The following is a 16254-nucleotide window of genomic DNA, read 5'->3' as shown; positions in this document are numbered from 1 at the left end:
ACTGATCCATGTTTTTGGAAATACTATAGTATATTCCATAGCATCATTTGGGAGATCCATGAAAACATGAATGTTTTTTTAACCCGCATCACCAAGGAGTGCTTTGCCTTCCAACACAGCATGTCCCTGGCCATAGTTTCTCTTCTCTCTAAATACCCTTTCAAATGTTTAATCTTCCAGGCCTCTATATTCACATAAAATATAATGAATGTGGTCAGTATAAATATAATATGAATTGGATTCATTTGATTGGATTGATCAATTCGATTGGAAAGACAATTGGATTGGAAAGATATGGTTAGAAAAGTAAAAGAAATTTATGAAAGTAAAAACATATAAATAAAGGCATGAGTAAATTACAGATCAATGGTTATGATACTTTTGCTTCATCTCTGGCATCCATCAATTACCGTATTTTCCCATCGATACGCGCACCCAGAACTTTTTGTATAGATGCCGCTCGTCTGTGTGTGTGTGTATATGTACACATATAAATACACACACATTCTCTTATATATATATATATATATATATATATATATAAGAGAATTAATGAAATAGAATTTTCTAGTTTTGTTTGCTTTATTAGTCTAGCCTAAGTTCTATGACATTACCGCCTACACATAGTGATTGTTTCAAACCTAAATTGAGTTAAGCTTTTTTAATTTAGAATTTTCTCAAGAAAATTACCCATTGAGAAGACAATCGTATACAGCGATATTTAAGCTGGAAACCATGAATTCCGTGGAAGAAAAAGGAAATCGCGAGGCTGCCAGGATTTATCCATTAACAAATCTGTTAAAGCGAAGTTACGCTCTAGTTGGAATAAAATGGACCATGTCTGGTATGAAATACTACACAGAATCGAGAAGGATTTTGAGTGTCTTATGAAGAAATAAGCCGGTGGATCCTGGAAAGTCGGCAGGGTGTCAGAGTGACTTGTGTAAAAAAATTGACTTGAAAAAGCTTTAGGCAATTTTTCAACGCCAGTGTTAGAGGATGAGGAAGAGTTAACTTCGGAGAGCGAACGCAGTTCTGAGCTTGAAGAGATAATAAATGCACTTAATTCATTTATTGGGATTCAGGTAATGAATTTCTTGGATTCGAGTGAATCATAATCAATAATACCATCCATAATTTGCACGAGTAGTAGGGGAGCAAATATCTTTAATTCACTTAGTTCTAATGTAGAATCGGATGCATAAATGATAGTCCATGAGAAGATAGTGGTCAAAATTTTTAAAATCACCTTTTGTATTACAGAAGCATTATTTTGAAGGAAAATACTCTAAAAGAAAAAAATAAAGGGAAAGTTGAAAGTAAAAGTAAACAGAAACCACTGCACAGCAATTTTCTCAGAAAAGGGAACTGTTGTTTCCCGCTTAATAACTTGGTTTTATTGAAATTGTATGTTTTCAGTCATGATAACCTTCAACAAAATGACCCTTGACATTTTCATCCAAATATGGAGTATCAATCTTCGTCCAAATCACCCATTTACCATCCATTTCCAATTCATACAGCAAATACAAGGTTATGAATTTAGTATTCCAATATAATAGCAAACAGAAGATGTTATGTTTTCATTTCGAACTTCCAATTCTCAGCTTTCATTGGGTCTACCAGTTAAATCTATTGAAACTCTGCTGTTGTCGAAATACACCTTTCGTCCAAGCAGTGATGAACAAACAAAATAAAGTAAACAAACACATTTTCTTTGGCAGTATTTAATTACATCTTAATTTAATCCCATCAAGTTCCTACAGAAAGCAGGTGGTGAAGATAAAAGATCAACAATAACTTTTTTTCAATGCACACATTTCCTCCAATCCTCAAAATAAATATTATTTGAAAGGTTTAAATTGGGAAAACAAGTATCTTCATTTTTTGACATAAGTTGAGTTTCCCCTTTGCAAGATTTAAAAACAAAGGGATGGGTAGGAAAATTGGGGGAGAGAAGGATGCATCCCGTGTGTGCGGGGAGGGGAAGAAAGGGCAGTGAGGAGAGACTTGCGGGCCGGGTTAACAGGTTGGGTTTTATTCAGGAGGGCCTGGGGATGAACAAGAAAGTTTGGGAGACGGGAGCGGGGTGAGGGGGAGCGTGGGGGGGGGAAGGGGGGCGTGGAGTTTTCTTCTTCCCTGGTCATTTTCGTGTGTGCCTTCCCAGGGGATCTCCTCTTGGCGTGAGGACGAAGAAAGACATCAGTCCACGCGAATCTGCATGGAAGGATCCGCGGGTGGCACGTGCCGAGGTTATTCCGTGGCTTCGTAAACCTCCTCATTTTTGATCCTTCCCCAATAACCCACACCGACTCCACGGACAACTGGCTAAAATCTTCGACACCCAGACATCCGCACTCTTTGCGCACGCCACACCACCCTTCAAAAACAACGGGAACTCGAGGAAAGTACGACACAAAAAAAACACACCGGTGGTCCAAATATTCGCCGGTTAACACAGTCACTTTTTTATTTGTCCTTGATCCATACACATGTTTATTTATATACTCAATATAATTCTTTTGTTTCTCTTAATTCCGTTTCCCTATGGTGAGGGTGCCGCTACTCTTTTCGCCGGCGACACAGGTGTTCAACTATTGTTCACTAAAACTTTTCTTCCCCTCTGTCTTTAATAATTCTGCTCACATTTGACCCACGTCCCGTGAGAATTGTTGCCGTCAAATTGCGAACCCTCCTCGTGCCAAAACCTCCCCACAACACCAGCAGTTCCCTCCTCCTCTCTGTTCCGACGACGGGTGGGGGAGGGGGGGATAGAGAGAAGGTGTTGGCATTCGAGGAGGAAGAGGGCATGACTCAAAAAAACCATCGAGCGAAAGGGGCAGGAAACCCTTTATCCCGCAGCTTCTCGAGGAAGACGGTGGGAGTAAGGAGAGAGGGCGGGAAAACTCCGCCCGGGGGATCAATTCTTAGGGGGGGTTGCGACTTCGGCGGGGTGCACCGCGGACTCGCGTCTCGCGGGGCTGCACTCCCTCGCTTGCCCGTCCCCCTTTCACTCGCTGTCGCACTCGATCCAAGCCCTCAGCCCGTCCCGGCTCTCGTCCGCGCAATGCTCCACTCTGTCGGCGTAGGCACCACCGTAACACCTTCCTCAGGGACTCGACGCGTCGTGCTGCAAGCTGTCCTCGTCGCTCTCGAGGTAAGTCACGTACGAGTCCGTCGAGTCGGGGTGTGCCATGTCGGGACCCGAGAGGCCGTCGTGGGCGCCGAGAGGTGGCGGAGGGGGCGGGGCGAGCTGCGGGGGCGGCGGGGGCGGAGGGGGTGGCGGCGGCGGTGGAGGCCCTCCACCGTGGAGGTCGTAGCCATGCATCTGCAAAGCAAGAAGAGGAGCATCGTTAGAAAAATGGACTTCACCGACATCCCGATTTTGGTCGAAATGCAGTTCCCGGGACTTGACATTTCTTCGGGGCTGCGCAGCAAAAGGCAACGTTAGTACGTATTTCTACAAATAAAATTATTTTTTTTCTTTTCTTAATCACCTTTAAGCAGTGAGTGCTGATGATGCTGGATTAGAGAAAATTAAAATTACAAAGGTCGAATCACTAAACTTATAATTAGACACCTTAGAGAATTGAAAATGGCGAAGGAATTATACCTTCGCACAAAATTTCCTTAAGACTTCACTACAAGGGACTCCGACGGATTTGATAGATAGGCGGGTAACAAGATACTTTGAAGAGTTGAAAGAAACCAATCCTGCGATTTGAAATACCCAGAGATGATGACAAATTTTGTACTAAAGCAAGACTAACGATAAGGTATCTCAAAATATACACACAAGAAAATGTGAGAACGAAAATGTGGGGGGAATCTTTGATGAAATTGACCAATATCATAAACTTATGGATTTTTGTCATAAGTAATTTAAAGCATTCACTCTGTTTGAGCCAGCCGATACAGTTATCCAACTGTCACTCCTTCAAAATTAGCGTCCCAATATTTCACTTAAATAAGCTCGAAGGTCAGATTATTCGAAACTCCGATCTTGGACAGTGTCATTCTATCCCTCCGAGGGCTTCTTTCATCTCCAAGGATTTACGTGTACACAATCCGGATAATCCTGTCGGACGAGATGCCCATTAGAGTGGAGCAACGCATTCACCTCTCTCCATAACGCATAAACCGAAGCGAATCACTGTGCCCTGGTGCAAATTTTTATTGGGATAGAGTACGCCTCTTAGACCGCTGGGAGGGCAGATCATCCCTCGATGGGTGGGGGGGGGATCGGGGGAGGCGATTATGATAGGGGAGGGCAGGAGTTACGCCGCCGAATGTTTTAAAAATTTACATAGCACGCAAACATACGGGGGCAGTCGTAACCAGAGTTGTCTGAGGCAGACATCGCTCCCAACCTTCACTCCAACCTCCTTCCCCGTCCCTTTTTATACACGGCGAATGCGAAAGGGGGTCTCGGTGAACGGGGGGGGAAAGAAAGGAGGGAAGAGGTGGGAGCTCGGGGGAAGGGAGACTGAAGTGAAACGACATCGCACAGCGGCCCTCGCCCTTCGGAAAAATGTCACTGGCGCCGCGACTGCGGCACCGAGGACTACATTCCACCCCCGGCGCGGGGCCTGGGAAGGGGCAGCCCGCCGGGGCGGAAAGTAGCCCGCCCTGCCAACCCCGAAGGCGGCCGCTCTTACCCCCCTCCAGGAGACCCCCACACCCTCCTCAACTCTATCCCCATCCCCCCTCTCTCTCTCACTCTCTCCATCCTACCCCTTTAAATACAATGGACCCATTGTGTGTGCTCGCAAGAGAGATCGGACCCAAATCCATTCTCTTCTTGAACCACCCCCACACCGTTTGATTTGTGCGGACTGTTCCTATTTATTGCGGGGGTGGGTGGGTACCCCCAAAGGAGGCCTTGGGGGTCATTTGTCTCGATCTGAGGGAGGTAGAGGAGGGGGGGTGGGAAGACGAGGGGGTTTACAGGAGTGCGCGCGCGCGACCGTATTGCATCCTGGGCCGGGGTATCCGAGGATCTCCTCAGAACGGGGCGGGAGAGAGTGAGTGGATAAGGAGGATGGGGCTACAAGGTGGGCCGAGACAGGAGGGAGTTTGTAATTTCAAATCGCGCATTGTTGGAGCACGTGGGCTACACAATGTTGGTATGGGGAAGGAGGGGGAGGATGAAATAAGCGAGGGGGTGAGGGGAAGAGGGCTGGGAAATCAGATTCAGAGACGGGGAGACAAAAGGATAGGGTTTAAGGGGAAGGAGGCATAAGTTTTGTGCGGGTGCTACCGCGGCATGTTTCGGGGGGAGAAGAGGGTTCGAGTCGGGGGTGGGCGCCGAGGAGGTACAGGTCGCGAGTCCTCTATTTTTCACTCCAATATGCCCCTCGCTTGAAAACTACAGCGACAAGCGGTCGCAATTCATCTAAATGGGGCGTAGCACGAGAAAGACGTGGTGGTCCACGGCACCTCAGGCACACCTTGGGTTTGCTTATAGATATAAGAAATGGAGGCAATACATATGTAAGTATGACGCATTATAACTAATAATGTGGTAACACATTAGAAGGACCATAAACATTCTACATTTTATTTCAGTACGAAGCTACAATTTCGTTATGATGCTGCTATCCTTAATGAATTGCGGTCCTGTTGATTTCTATCGTTCTAAAACCATTGAGGAAATTAGCTCATGACGGAACCACTCTAGGTCGATTCGGTGACTCGAGGCCTTGAACGCATAGAACCACCATTCTCAACACACTTTATCACAATATCTGATTTGTAATATAAAATGTTTCCCGATATTCGCAGCGAAGAAATCATAATTTTTATTCCCATGCTTCGAATCAAACACGCTGCAAGTCGTTTTCCGTCTAGAGGCTTTCGTTCGCCGTACGTAAGTGAACGGGCGAGCTAGTGAACCCAGTTGACTTGAGGAGCGTGGTGGCTGACTCTCTTGTGACGGCACGCCAAGTACCCGTTCACGGTCGATGGGTGATACCACAGCACCGCCCCAGACGGAGGAAGGCGGGGGGCGAGAGAGAGAGATGTCGGTGGAGGAGAGGGATGCACCACACTACTTTATTTTATCTCCCGTGCCCAGCACGCTACTTTGCCTCATCCTCGACTCACTACTACTACTGCTCCCCGCTCAACAACCCGCCGCCCCTCTCTCTCCCCTAAACCGAATCACCTCTTGCCCTTTGGAGGAGGCCGTCGCAGGTAAAACAATTCCTGCTAGCAAATACGAGGCGTCTGCCGGCATCAATTTCATGAGCGGGGAGTGATCCGATGGGGAATTGGTCGGCTGACGATACCGATGGAAATCCTCCGTGCCCTTTGTCTGCCAACAGGATAGCTAAAGGTCGGCCAATTGTTACGGGCCACTGTCCATCCTTTACCCATGCCTCCATTCTCGTCCTTCCCCTATTCACCAACTTTTTGCCTCGCATGAGTAACGTTAGAAGATCGCCCGTGGTTGACTAACGAAGGCACGGACACCGTCGCAAAATATGACGTAGGAAAAATTCCACGGAAGTACCTCGAAGTTCCAATTTATGTTCATGATAGAGAAAGGTGTGTCATCTGATGCAGGTGGTCACAGGATTGTACTTCATAATTTTCGATGCGAAGGAAATCAGAAAATCTCGTCTAAAGTTCATCAGGATTAAATCCTAAATTTAAAATTGGCCAAGGGAAAGAAATTTTAATGCAACAATTTCAGAGCGTAAAAATCATTCGCCTTGACTGTCCCAGTCAAGGCGAATGATTTTTACGCTCTGAAATTGTTGCATTAAAATGCACATTAGCGGATGACTCCGTTAAAAGTTACTGTTGCGGCATCTCCCGCAGTTTCTTTGGAATTTGTCAAAGGGAAAGAAATAATTAATGTGCAGTGCAACTTTTCTGTTGAAGGATGTGTGTAACAATGTATGTGATCGAAATAAAATTGGAACATTTTAGAATGCATGTGAATAAGTGAGCTTAAGATGCCAGGCCCTTCACCGATCGCTGTGATAGTGACGCATTTCTACCAATTTTTCTATTAAAACCAGTTGGACGACTAGGTTCAACGATCGTAACGGAGTCGTGCGTTTTAAGATCTCGATATTCGTGACGACACAGCAAGAGGTCCTCCGGGTAGACAGGACGAGAAATACTATATAAACTAAGAACCTTCGAGTGATCTCTCGTTCGGGGAAAGGGGTTTGTTTGTGAGGGCAAATGGGGGCCACACCCCACCCGTGCTGCTTAGCTAACCGAGTGCAGCAATTTTAGGGGGCGAGGTCAAACCACAACGATAGCATCATGGAACTAGCGAGTGTAAACATACACTCGATAAGAATACTAATTGCCGTTGAATTGAAGTGGAGCTATTGTTGTGGAAATAGTGATGGTATTCGGTCGTAGGTATCTTTAAACCACTTTAGCGTTAAAGAGAAATACTACATGTGGCAGCACAAAATGCGGAAACGCCTTAAAAAGGGTTGTCTCGCGATTCCAATTTAGAGAGGAGATATCAACTTCCTTGAATTGACTCGGAAGGTTGCTAAAAATCCTGTTTTCAACTAAGCACTCAGCTTTGATGTAATACTATTAAGAAATAAATGTGAACAGGATGCACATACATCTAAATGTAAAATCAGCTTTAATAATGGAAATTAACTAGTATTCTCTTATGACCACCCCACCTTCTTCTTTTTCTTTGTTATATGAGTAATCAAATACAACCCAACAGAATCATCATAAATATTAGAACATTTAACAGTTTTCAATACTACAAAGGATTTGAAAAGTGTCTTATTAAGCTTTGCTATCCATACAATTTCACATACAGTATATCCAGTTACATACGAGAATATCTAGGGATATTCTGAGATCGGACCCGGCCGGCACTCATCGACCAGTAGCGAAATCTGTAAACGCTAAGATACGAAGCCATCAATTAAACATAATCTACAAATTTAATCACAAATTTCAGGCTATCATACTATGTATCATAATATGTGCATGACCAACGAGTCATGCAACCTTATTAGCTGTTCGCAAACAGTGTCGTCATATTATAAGAAAAGCTTTCGCCGACGACTGCTGAAACTTGTCTGTAATTAAAGTCGAATTACCAAAATGACTTTAGGATTTACGTTCATAGTTTTGTTATGCATGACCCAAATAATTTACAACAATTAATTGGTGAAACAAAAGATGACAGCTATCTTAGAATTTTGCACAGCTATAAAGGAAATAAAAAAAGCCACTAAATTATTCATATGACAGAAAGCGTGACCCTATATTACTTTGAGCTTAGCAATAGTTGTATACTTTAATCCGGATTTTTTAAATCATAAAAATTATATAAAAAATATCAAAAAGAGATCGAGATGACTAAAAATTAAATACTGTCACCAATTTCAGGCTATCATACTATGTATCATAATATGTGCATGACCAACGAGTCATGCAACCTTATTAGCTGTTCGCAAACAGTGTCGTCATATTATAAGAAAAGCTTTCGCCGACGACTGCTGAAACTTGTCTGTAATTAAAGTCGAATTACCAAAATGACTTTAGGATTTACGTTCATAGTTTTGTTATGCATGACCCAAATAATTTACAACAATTAATTGGTGAAACAAAAGATGACAGCTATCTTAGAATTTTGCACAGCTATAAAGGAAATAAAAAAAGCCACTAAATTATTCATATGACAGAAAGCGTGACCCTATATTACTTTGAGCTTAGCAATAGTTGTATACTTTAATCCGGATTTTTTAAATCATAAAAATTATATAAAAAATATCAAAAGGAGATCGAGATAACTAAAAATTAAATACTGATATTGAATAATGATGCAAATATGCATGCAATTTAAGTATATACCTACTTTGAAATTAAATACATGCTCATTGAAAATTAAATTCTCAGATTAGGTCCTCAATAATGATAATATACGTCACAGGTTTGGTTGAAAAAATAAAAAAAATGAATAACCATAAAGGTGCGAAAGATGAGATGATCGAAAAGACAATTCAATATTGCAAATAATTGTAAACCATTCCATCAAATTTTCAAATAGAACGAAATAGAGGTACAGAAGAATCAGTCATTTACACGTCGCAATGCATTTCACAAACGGTCTACATTCATTAGTTGAAGTCTCCAATACTCTCTCAGAGATTTCAACGCGTGAATACCGAATTATACTCCCCGCTTTAGCTTAACCTTAACTGCCGTTTTATCCTTCAAAAGTAACAATAATTATTTGTAAGTAAATTATTAATGAATTTTCAGCGTGGGTAGCCTATTGGGTAGAATTCTTGGGCTACCTGAGAGTCCCGAGTTCATATCTCTAATGACTTCTTTGGACATCTGAAAATCCAAGAATACGATCTCCTGGTCAATAGAATCTCTTAAGATAACTGATCGCTGCATTAGAAAAGTAGTTGCCCCCCCATTAACAAGATGTGTGAATCGCACACGCCAAGGGTCTTGGCTCAGGGTGAACTCTACCCTCGTCTAATAAAACCGACGGCCTTCACGTTACTTCGACGAATATGGACAATTATTATCCATAAAACGCGGAAAGAACTTCCTCGAATTAAGTGTAGATGCCGCCAGGGATATTTTCTCCTGGGAGTTTTAAATGAGAGAATCGGAGGGAATCATCTTCAGAATGGTCCTATGACTGAATAAGCCTCCAAACTGTTTTTAATAGCGACGGCCATGCAGAGTCAAACCTTAAACCTATCCACCTTACATACTACTCCCTTATTTTGCCATGAAGTTTCTTACGATTTTCCTCCCTCTCTCTCTCTTCTGCTCCCGATGCCTTGTTACCTTCCTATTTATTCCACGCATTTATAACATAAGAATAATGAAAAAAATATTATATATATATACATATATATATATATATATATATATATATATATATATATATATATATATATATATATATATATATATATCTTCGAAATGGAACGCTCTTCGGTGACGCGCAAATATATAAAAAAAAGGATCTATGGAACACTACGGTACGTATTAATCTCAAAATAAAAAAAATTACATGATATAACAATCGGTAATATTAAGATCAAGTCCAAGCATTGTCATGACAAATACAGTACGAATCCTTCGTGACAAAAATTAAATTATTGACTGAACCATAATTTTATATTTACGAAGAAATGACTCGAGTATATTTGTCACTCAAAAAAACAGTAATGACCATGTATTCATTCAGTCGTAGAGAGCGGCCAGTGAAAGTCCAGTGCGTGTTAAGTTCGAAATAACACGGCAATTAGCAGGTTAGCAGACATTCATGGCCAAGGCCAACAGAGGTTAATGTAGGGCGTCTGCTTTCAAGCAAGGCTGACTTTATCTGATGGAGCGGGTCTGGTGTTGCAAGGAACCCTCTAGCTCTCCTATTCTCGTGATACAACCACACCCAGGACAACAACCGACTATGTTTATTATGAGCAATATCACGGCCGTAGTTTGAGAATAATACATGATGTAAATCTTTAAGAGAAGAAAACAGGAAAAAGAAAAAAATAAACTCGATCGAAAAAAAAGACATTCGATGCTGTAAAAACAAGAATTGACGACGTCAGGCAATAAGAAGATATTAGGAATAGGACAAGGGCTTAAACTCCCTCGCTCGGCACGCCGCGTAAGCCAAAAGTTAGTTCATTGAGAATTGAATATTCGAGGTTACTGGTCATAATAGACTTAATGAATACACCTGATAAGGATCTTTAATTGTGTACTCCATAGTAGACAATTAGGAATTATACAGTGCGCTAGTACCTGACACACGGGCCATCCTTGATAGAAAATGGGACAAGCTCTTAAGACAATAATTTTCTACACATATTACAAAAGACAAAAAGACTAATGAGAGAAAAGCGTTAAAAAATGTAATTATCTGATGAGTAAATTTTGTCACTGGAACCTCCCTCCTGATGCACAATTTAAATAAAACTCAGAGAGCGATAGTTTGGGAATGAACATATTTAAGCACAAAATATCCCAGTGCGTATTATTCAATCCGAACGATAGATGAGACCAAGACTCATCGGGAAACACACGAAATGACATCGGGCGGCACGCGCCAGACGCACCCCGTGTGACAGCCGCAGTTATCATCACGCCATCTTGAAACCCATGATCTTTTCCGCTTTTCTCTCACTTTTCCCCCGACAGTGCAGGAACAAGAAAAAGATTTGCGAACGGTCTCCTTCTTCCCGTAGAAGAGTCCAGGGAAGGCGCGCATGTGCGGCAGATGACGTCGGAGATAAAGGGGGACCCGGCCGGAGGGACGTCGGGAGGAAGAACAGAGGATACGCACGGCGGGAAAAGGTCTGAAAACTCGCGGCGAGTCGATTTAGAATTTCCTCCGATTATTCAACGGAGGAGGAAGAGGTTTTCCCCGCTCCCATATCGGCAGCCATCTGAACTCGTGAGAGTCTCGAGGCAACGGCGATTGAACTCGCCTTAGTCCGCGCTTCTGATTTGCGAGCGATGGGGAGAATCGCCTCTCTAGAACAGTGCCAGGCGAGATTTTCTCTGCCTGCCTCCCTGGGATGCGATAAAAAATACGCGGAAGGATTTGTTGGTGGTGGTTGGAAGAATGGGGGCTCTTCACTCTTTTCTTCGCTCTGTCTGCCCGTTTCGTTCCTCGGTTGCGCTTGTAGAGCACGTTGTAGCGGAGGAGACGGCTTAGCGTGCAATAAAATAGTCTGTTGTTCGGTGTTCGTAGGGAGAGGATTGCTTTTATGACGGTTGGAGGAGTGGGAAGATCGGCCGGAGATTGCTCGCGGTTAGGGAAGGGCGGGGTGGGGACGCGGTTTGAGAATTGAATATTGAGCGAGGGAAATGACGAAAGGCCTTGAGGATCAACTTACGCTCACTTGTTTACCCAGAGGTTACACCTAGTAGCATCGAACCGGATTACACATATAATAAAACGGGGAATAAAATATATTAATGGTCAGATTAATGAGGTTCTTAAATGGATACACTCAAACGCCGCAAGGTTACTCCAGCGTGCTCGATATTGCTTTAGTTGTCCACAAGGTGGGAATATGGGAAAGATTTACCAGCCTCAAACTTGTTGCATGGAATAGCATGAGCATTACTAGTACTTAAATGTATGCGATGCTATATTTTCAAATCTATTAGGTACGCTTTGAAAAGAATGTTTGAAAATAATAATAACCATTTAAAATTGGAGAATGGGTATAAACTACATTATGAAAGGCCGCGCTAAAATAAATGAAATCTGACGATCATCGAAACAAGGTTTGGAATGGGAGATAGAAAAAGCTGAAATCCTTCCTCTTTTCCACAAAATTTTCTTTTTCAACAGATTTTTCCAAAATATTCTTCTTGAGAAGAAAATATTGAATTTTCAGTGTATAGAATACAATTACTTTCACTAAGTTCTAGAGATAGTGATTCTAGCCTACAGAATTATGCTAAAATTCCAATCGATATCAGTTGAAATGCAAAATTTTAAACGTATTAATAAAGGCTGGAAGTTCATCAACGGCGATTATATCTGTGACAAATAATTTTTATTCCCTATATAGATATTTGAGTGGTAGTCCAATGGGTAGAGCGGTGGGCATTATAACCAGAAGACCCGGGTTCGATTCCTGCGGACGCCTCTATCCACCCTTAAATTTACTCATGCTTCGTGAATTTTCGGATATTAGATCTTCCTGGGAAACAACGGGTGGCACAGGGAAAGAAACCGGGTCCCCTACCCACTTCCGCACGCCGCTAAGTACTAGGCCAGCTCTACTACCCTCACCTGTCAAACCAACCTTCAGGTTGATTACTGAGGTTTTCAAGAAGAAATTGAAAAATCTTTATTTTCGATGAGTAATATTTATCATAATTGCTAACTAAACGAACACAATGCTCGTATCTTTAAAGAGAAACAAAAAAGATTTCCATGAAAAAACTAATATAAAGTTATCATTGAATTGATATCAAAGCTTAATATCTCATAATGATCTTACGATTGAACTTACGTTTTTACTTGTGTACACCGCCAGATTTATTTTCTTGGTACTGTAATTGAATATTGAAACATCGTAATTGGTTAAAACTTACTCATTTCAAGACAAAGATGATGAATTTAATTCAACTGGAAAGAAAGCGTACACATTTTCTCCTTACAAAAGAGCTTTCAGTAGCTGGAAGGTAAAAAAGGTTTCTTATTTCTACCTCAGCAGTACAGAGTAGCAAGCAGGTATGATTTTATGCGCGTATGCAATCTAATATACCACTCATTATAATCAAGACGTAAATCCAAATCTGATTTATGCCATATTTTGTGTCCTATGGAGCTATCCCTGCAAAACGAGTACCAACTTTCTCTTTAAAAATCCACCGCCAAGTATGGAAGATCCCGAGCACGGTTTTTAGGTCAAGGCATGCAATTCCATTCGCAGAAATAATCCCCTTCCTACACACCCGTCACCACAGGTGAGGAAAACGGCTCTCAGTATTAGAATCAAATTTCGTAATGGTGGATCTTTAAAAGCTGTATTTTATGCTGGTTCGGGAACAGAAATTTAAAACGAGCAGAAAATATAAATAACTGCGCTTATCTCGCCGGCGTTGGAAAAATCCTCAAACGGATCTGTTTACAGAGCGAAGGCACGGGCGTGGATTCGATGACACGGGAAGAGATCATCATTTCGTGGCCGGTCTCGGAGAGTTTGAAGGGAGGGGGCAGAGAGGTTGGCGCCCAGCGGAATGGGCCGAGTGACGAGAATGAAGGTAACGTAGGGTGTATCGTGTTTCCGTGCGAGGTGCCCTCCGAGAGGAGGAGGAACACTGGAGCTCTCTCTGAACAAGGGAGAAGGGGAGGCGAGAGTGAGGAGGAGATGAGAAGGGAGAGGAATTGGCAGCGCGAGGAGATGCAGAAATGCAGAAGATCTTGCATAAAAGGGAGGCTCGAAACAATGGCGGGGGGAATGCAAAGGGGGCAAATCCCGAAAAGGAGTTCGAGTGAAGGAAAAATATCATACAACTCTTGCGAGGGAAAAAAATAATAAACTCAAGACGAGGTTCCCTTGACTCACCTACATTAAGTTGTTAACTTCGAAAGAGAGAATTCATTTTTAACTTTTAATGCCACGTCCTTTGCAGTTTAAGGAAATGACTTATAATGCGCTTCTGGCGAATGCGGGGTGATTTAAGTAATACTATCGTATGTTGTCAGGCGACAAAATTATAGTGTTGGCACTGATGAGATGTAAACAAAATGAACGGTGCCGAAGGGAAGGGAATGCAGCAAATCCACGTAAATGTAGAGATTGAAATGTTTGTGAACGGGAACACAAAATTTATTTCGGCCGCGATGCGAGGTTGTTATTTTATGTCTTACCCCAATGAGGAAGTATTTTTTATGCAAGCAAAAGATCCCCCTCCCCCTTTTGCTCCCAGCGGGACGTTCGCATACACCGCGAGATTTATAATTTTTCGACGACCCGCTTGTAATGGCTCCCGGCGAGTCGTAATCTCGGACGTTAAACACGGCTATAAGACGGTCTCGGGAAAGGGGCAGAGAGAGGGGGAGGGGTTCAAAGGAGGGGGAAGAAAGCGAAAGGCCTATATCCTCTCTTCCTCAGGAGGGACCCCCAAGAGCATCGCTCATCTCCATATCAACCCCTCCTCCTCGCCCTCAGCAAGCCAATCTCCCAACCCCTCCTCCGCCGCCCCAACCCCATCGGCGGGTGCGCCGCGGTTGAAACTCAAACCTCCCCCGACTCCCGAGGTAACCAGAGTTATTACGAGCACAATCGTACCCTCGCGCTCCTCACCCCCGCGGGCACCCGCCCGCCCTCCTCCGACTCACAAGTTCACCTAAATCTCATCACCGATCGCTGCAACAACACACGGGCACCGCCGAAGAGCCAGCAACCGCCCGCTCTCTCTCCCTTTCGCCTTCCTGCCTACTCGCTTCCTTTAAATTCACTCCTCTCTCCTTTCCCGGGCCTCCAGCCCCGATCCAGCGGCATCGGACCGCGGCATTCGTTGCGACCGGGGACCACCGGGGACGGGGGACTGTTCAAGGGAATAGGGCGACGCATGGGGGGAGGGAGGGGGACCACCACCGCGGAGGAACTGCGACCGCCAGTCGAGGGACCGACGCTACCGTCCGCCGCGCGTTCGTCTGACTTTCCTCGAGGGCAGAGAGAATGCCTACCCGCCAGACTCCACTCTCTCCTCCCACCTGGGGATTTTAATGATCGATGTCGTAGAGGTTGGTGCTAGCCAATCACTCGATGGAGTACTAGTATAGGACTGGGGAAACGTTTTGGTGAGTACAGACAGACAGACGTGCTCATCTAACAAATTTGAACTGTTAACCGCAAATATTACGATGCTTTATGGATTTTGTCAGAAACTGTTATTTCCAATTTTAAATAATTATTTCCTAAAGGTATAATAATTGTCAAAGTACACAAACAAGGAAAATTCGAAGAAGATTTTTTCTTGGCAGTTGGAATGCTGCGCCAGCCAGGAGTATCTGAACGTTGTGGTTATTGGGAAGAAAATCACCAGTGAACTGAAAACGTATCAGTTTCATACATTAAAAAAACTGCGGGAAATGGCGCAAAGGACGGAATATTTGTGTATGGTATACATAGATAAAGTAATATACATTCATAGATTTGTGAGTGAAAAGACCATGAGACTGTAAAATATGGTTTCTTTGTGATTTAGAAAAATATTACTACTATTGATGCAACCGTGAAGTGAAACAATTTTTTCATTACGAACCATGCACCTGAACCACTTATTAAACTGAGCTTGTTGTGTAAGGAAGAATCGGAATTCTCTTAGGTGAAATTCTCCATACGCTAGGTAAGAAAATAATAACATAGAGGAAAAAATCGGAGTGTCTCGTGAACCATTTTACCCTCAACCAACCCTAAACTTAAAGCAATTGATTAAGCAGACCAACTCAAACTTTTTATAAAACCTAATGCGATGAATGATCATTTACTCTTTTGTGACTCCACGTCCCCATATCCTTTTTACGCATTCGCATAAAAGCACTGAAAATTATTGAGAACCAAAGAGCAAGAGAATGGATCACATTTGGGCAAATAAAAGCGAGTCGATTTCCACGCTAGAATGATATCGGCCAGAAAACTTTTGAGCATAGTGTTCATCTGTGTGATAAAACTTGATTGTTTTAGAAGCCTTCTTAGGCAAGAAGCCTTAAGCTTAGCCAAAAAGAAAATTTATGCGTTG

General features: G+C 43.0%; 1 protein-coding gene across 1 annotated transcript in view; it reads right to left on the bottom strand.

Moving 5' to 3' along the window:
* Window positions 1–1756: 1756 nt before the first annotated feature.
* Window positions 1757–16254, bottom strand: part of tup (LIM1_Isl and LIM2_Isl domain-containing protein tup) — a 340217-nt gene continuing 325719 nt past the window's right edge. Inside the window, exon 9 of the mRNA XM_071598899.1 lies at window positions 1757–3328. Within this exon, the coding sequence (XP_071455000.1) occupies window positions 3110–3328 (219 nt within the window). The 3' untranslated portion in view covers window positions 1757–3109. The remainder of the gene's footprint in view (window positions 3329–16254) is intronic.

This window comes from Hetaerina americana, unplaced genomic scaffold (genome assembly GCF_022747635.1).
Source record: "Hetaerina americana unplaced genomic scaffold, ioHetAmer1.1.p SCAF_1, whole genome shotgun sequence".
NCBI classification, from domain to species: domain Eukaryota; kingdom Metazoa; phylum Arthropoda; class Insecta; order Odonata; family Calopterygidae; genus Hetaerina; species Hetaerina americana.
Note: the sequence above shows the minus strand (reverse complement) of the source record. Positions and strands in the feature narration are given on the sequence as shown.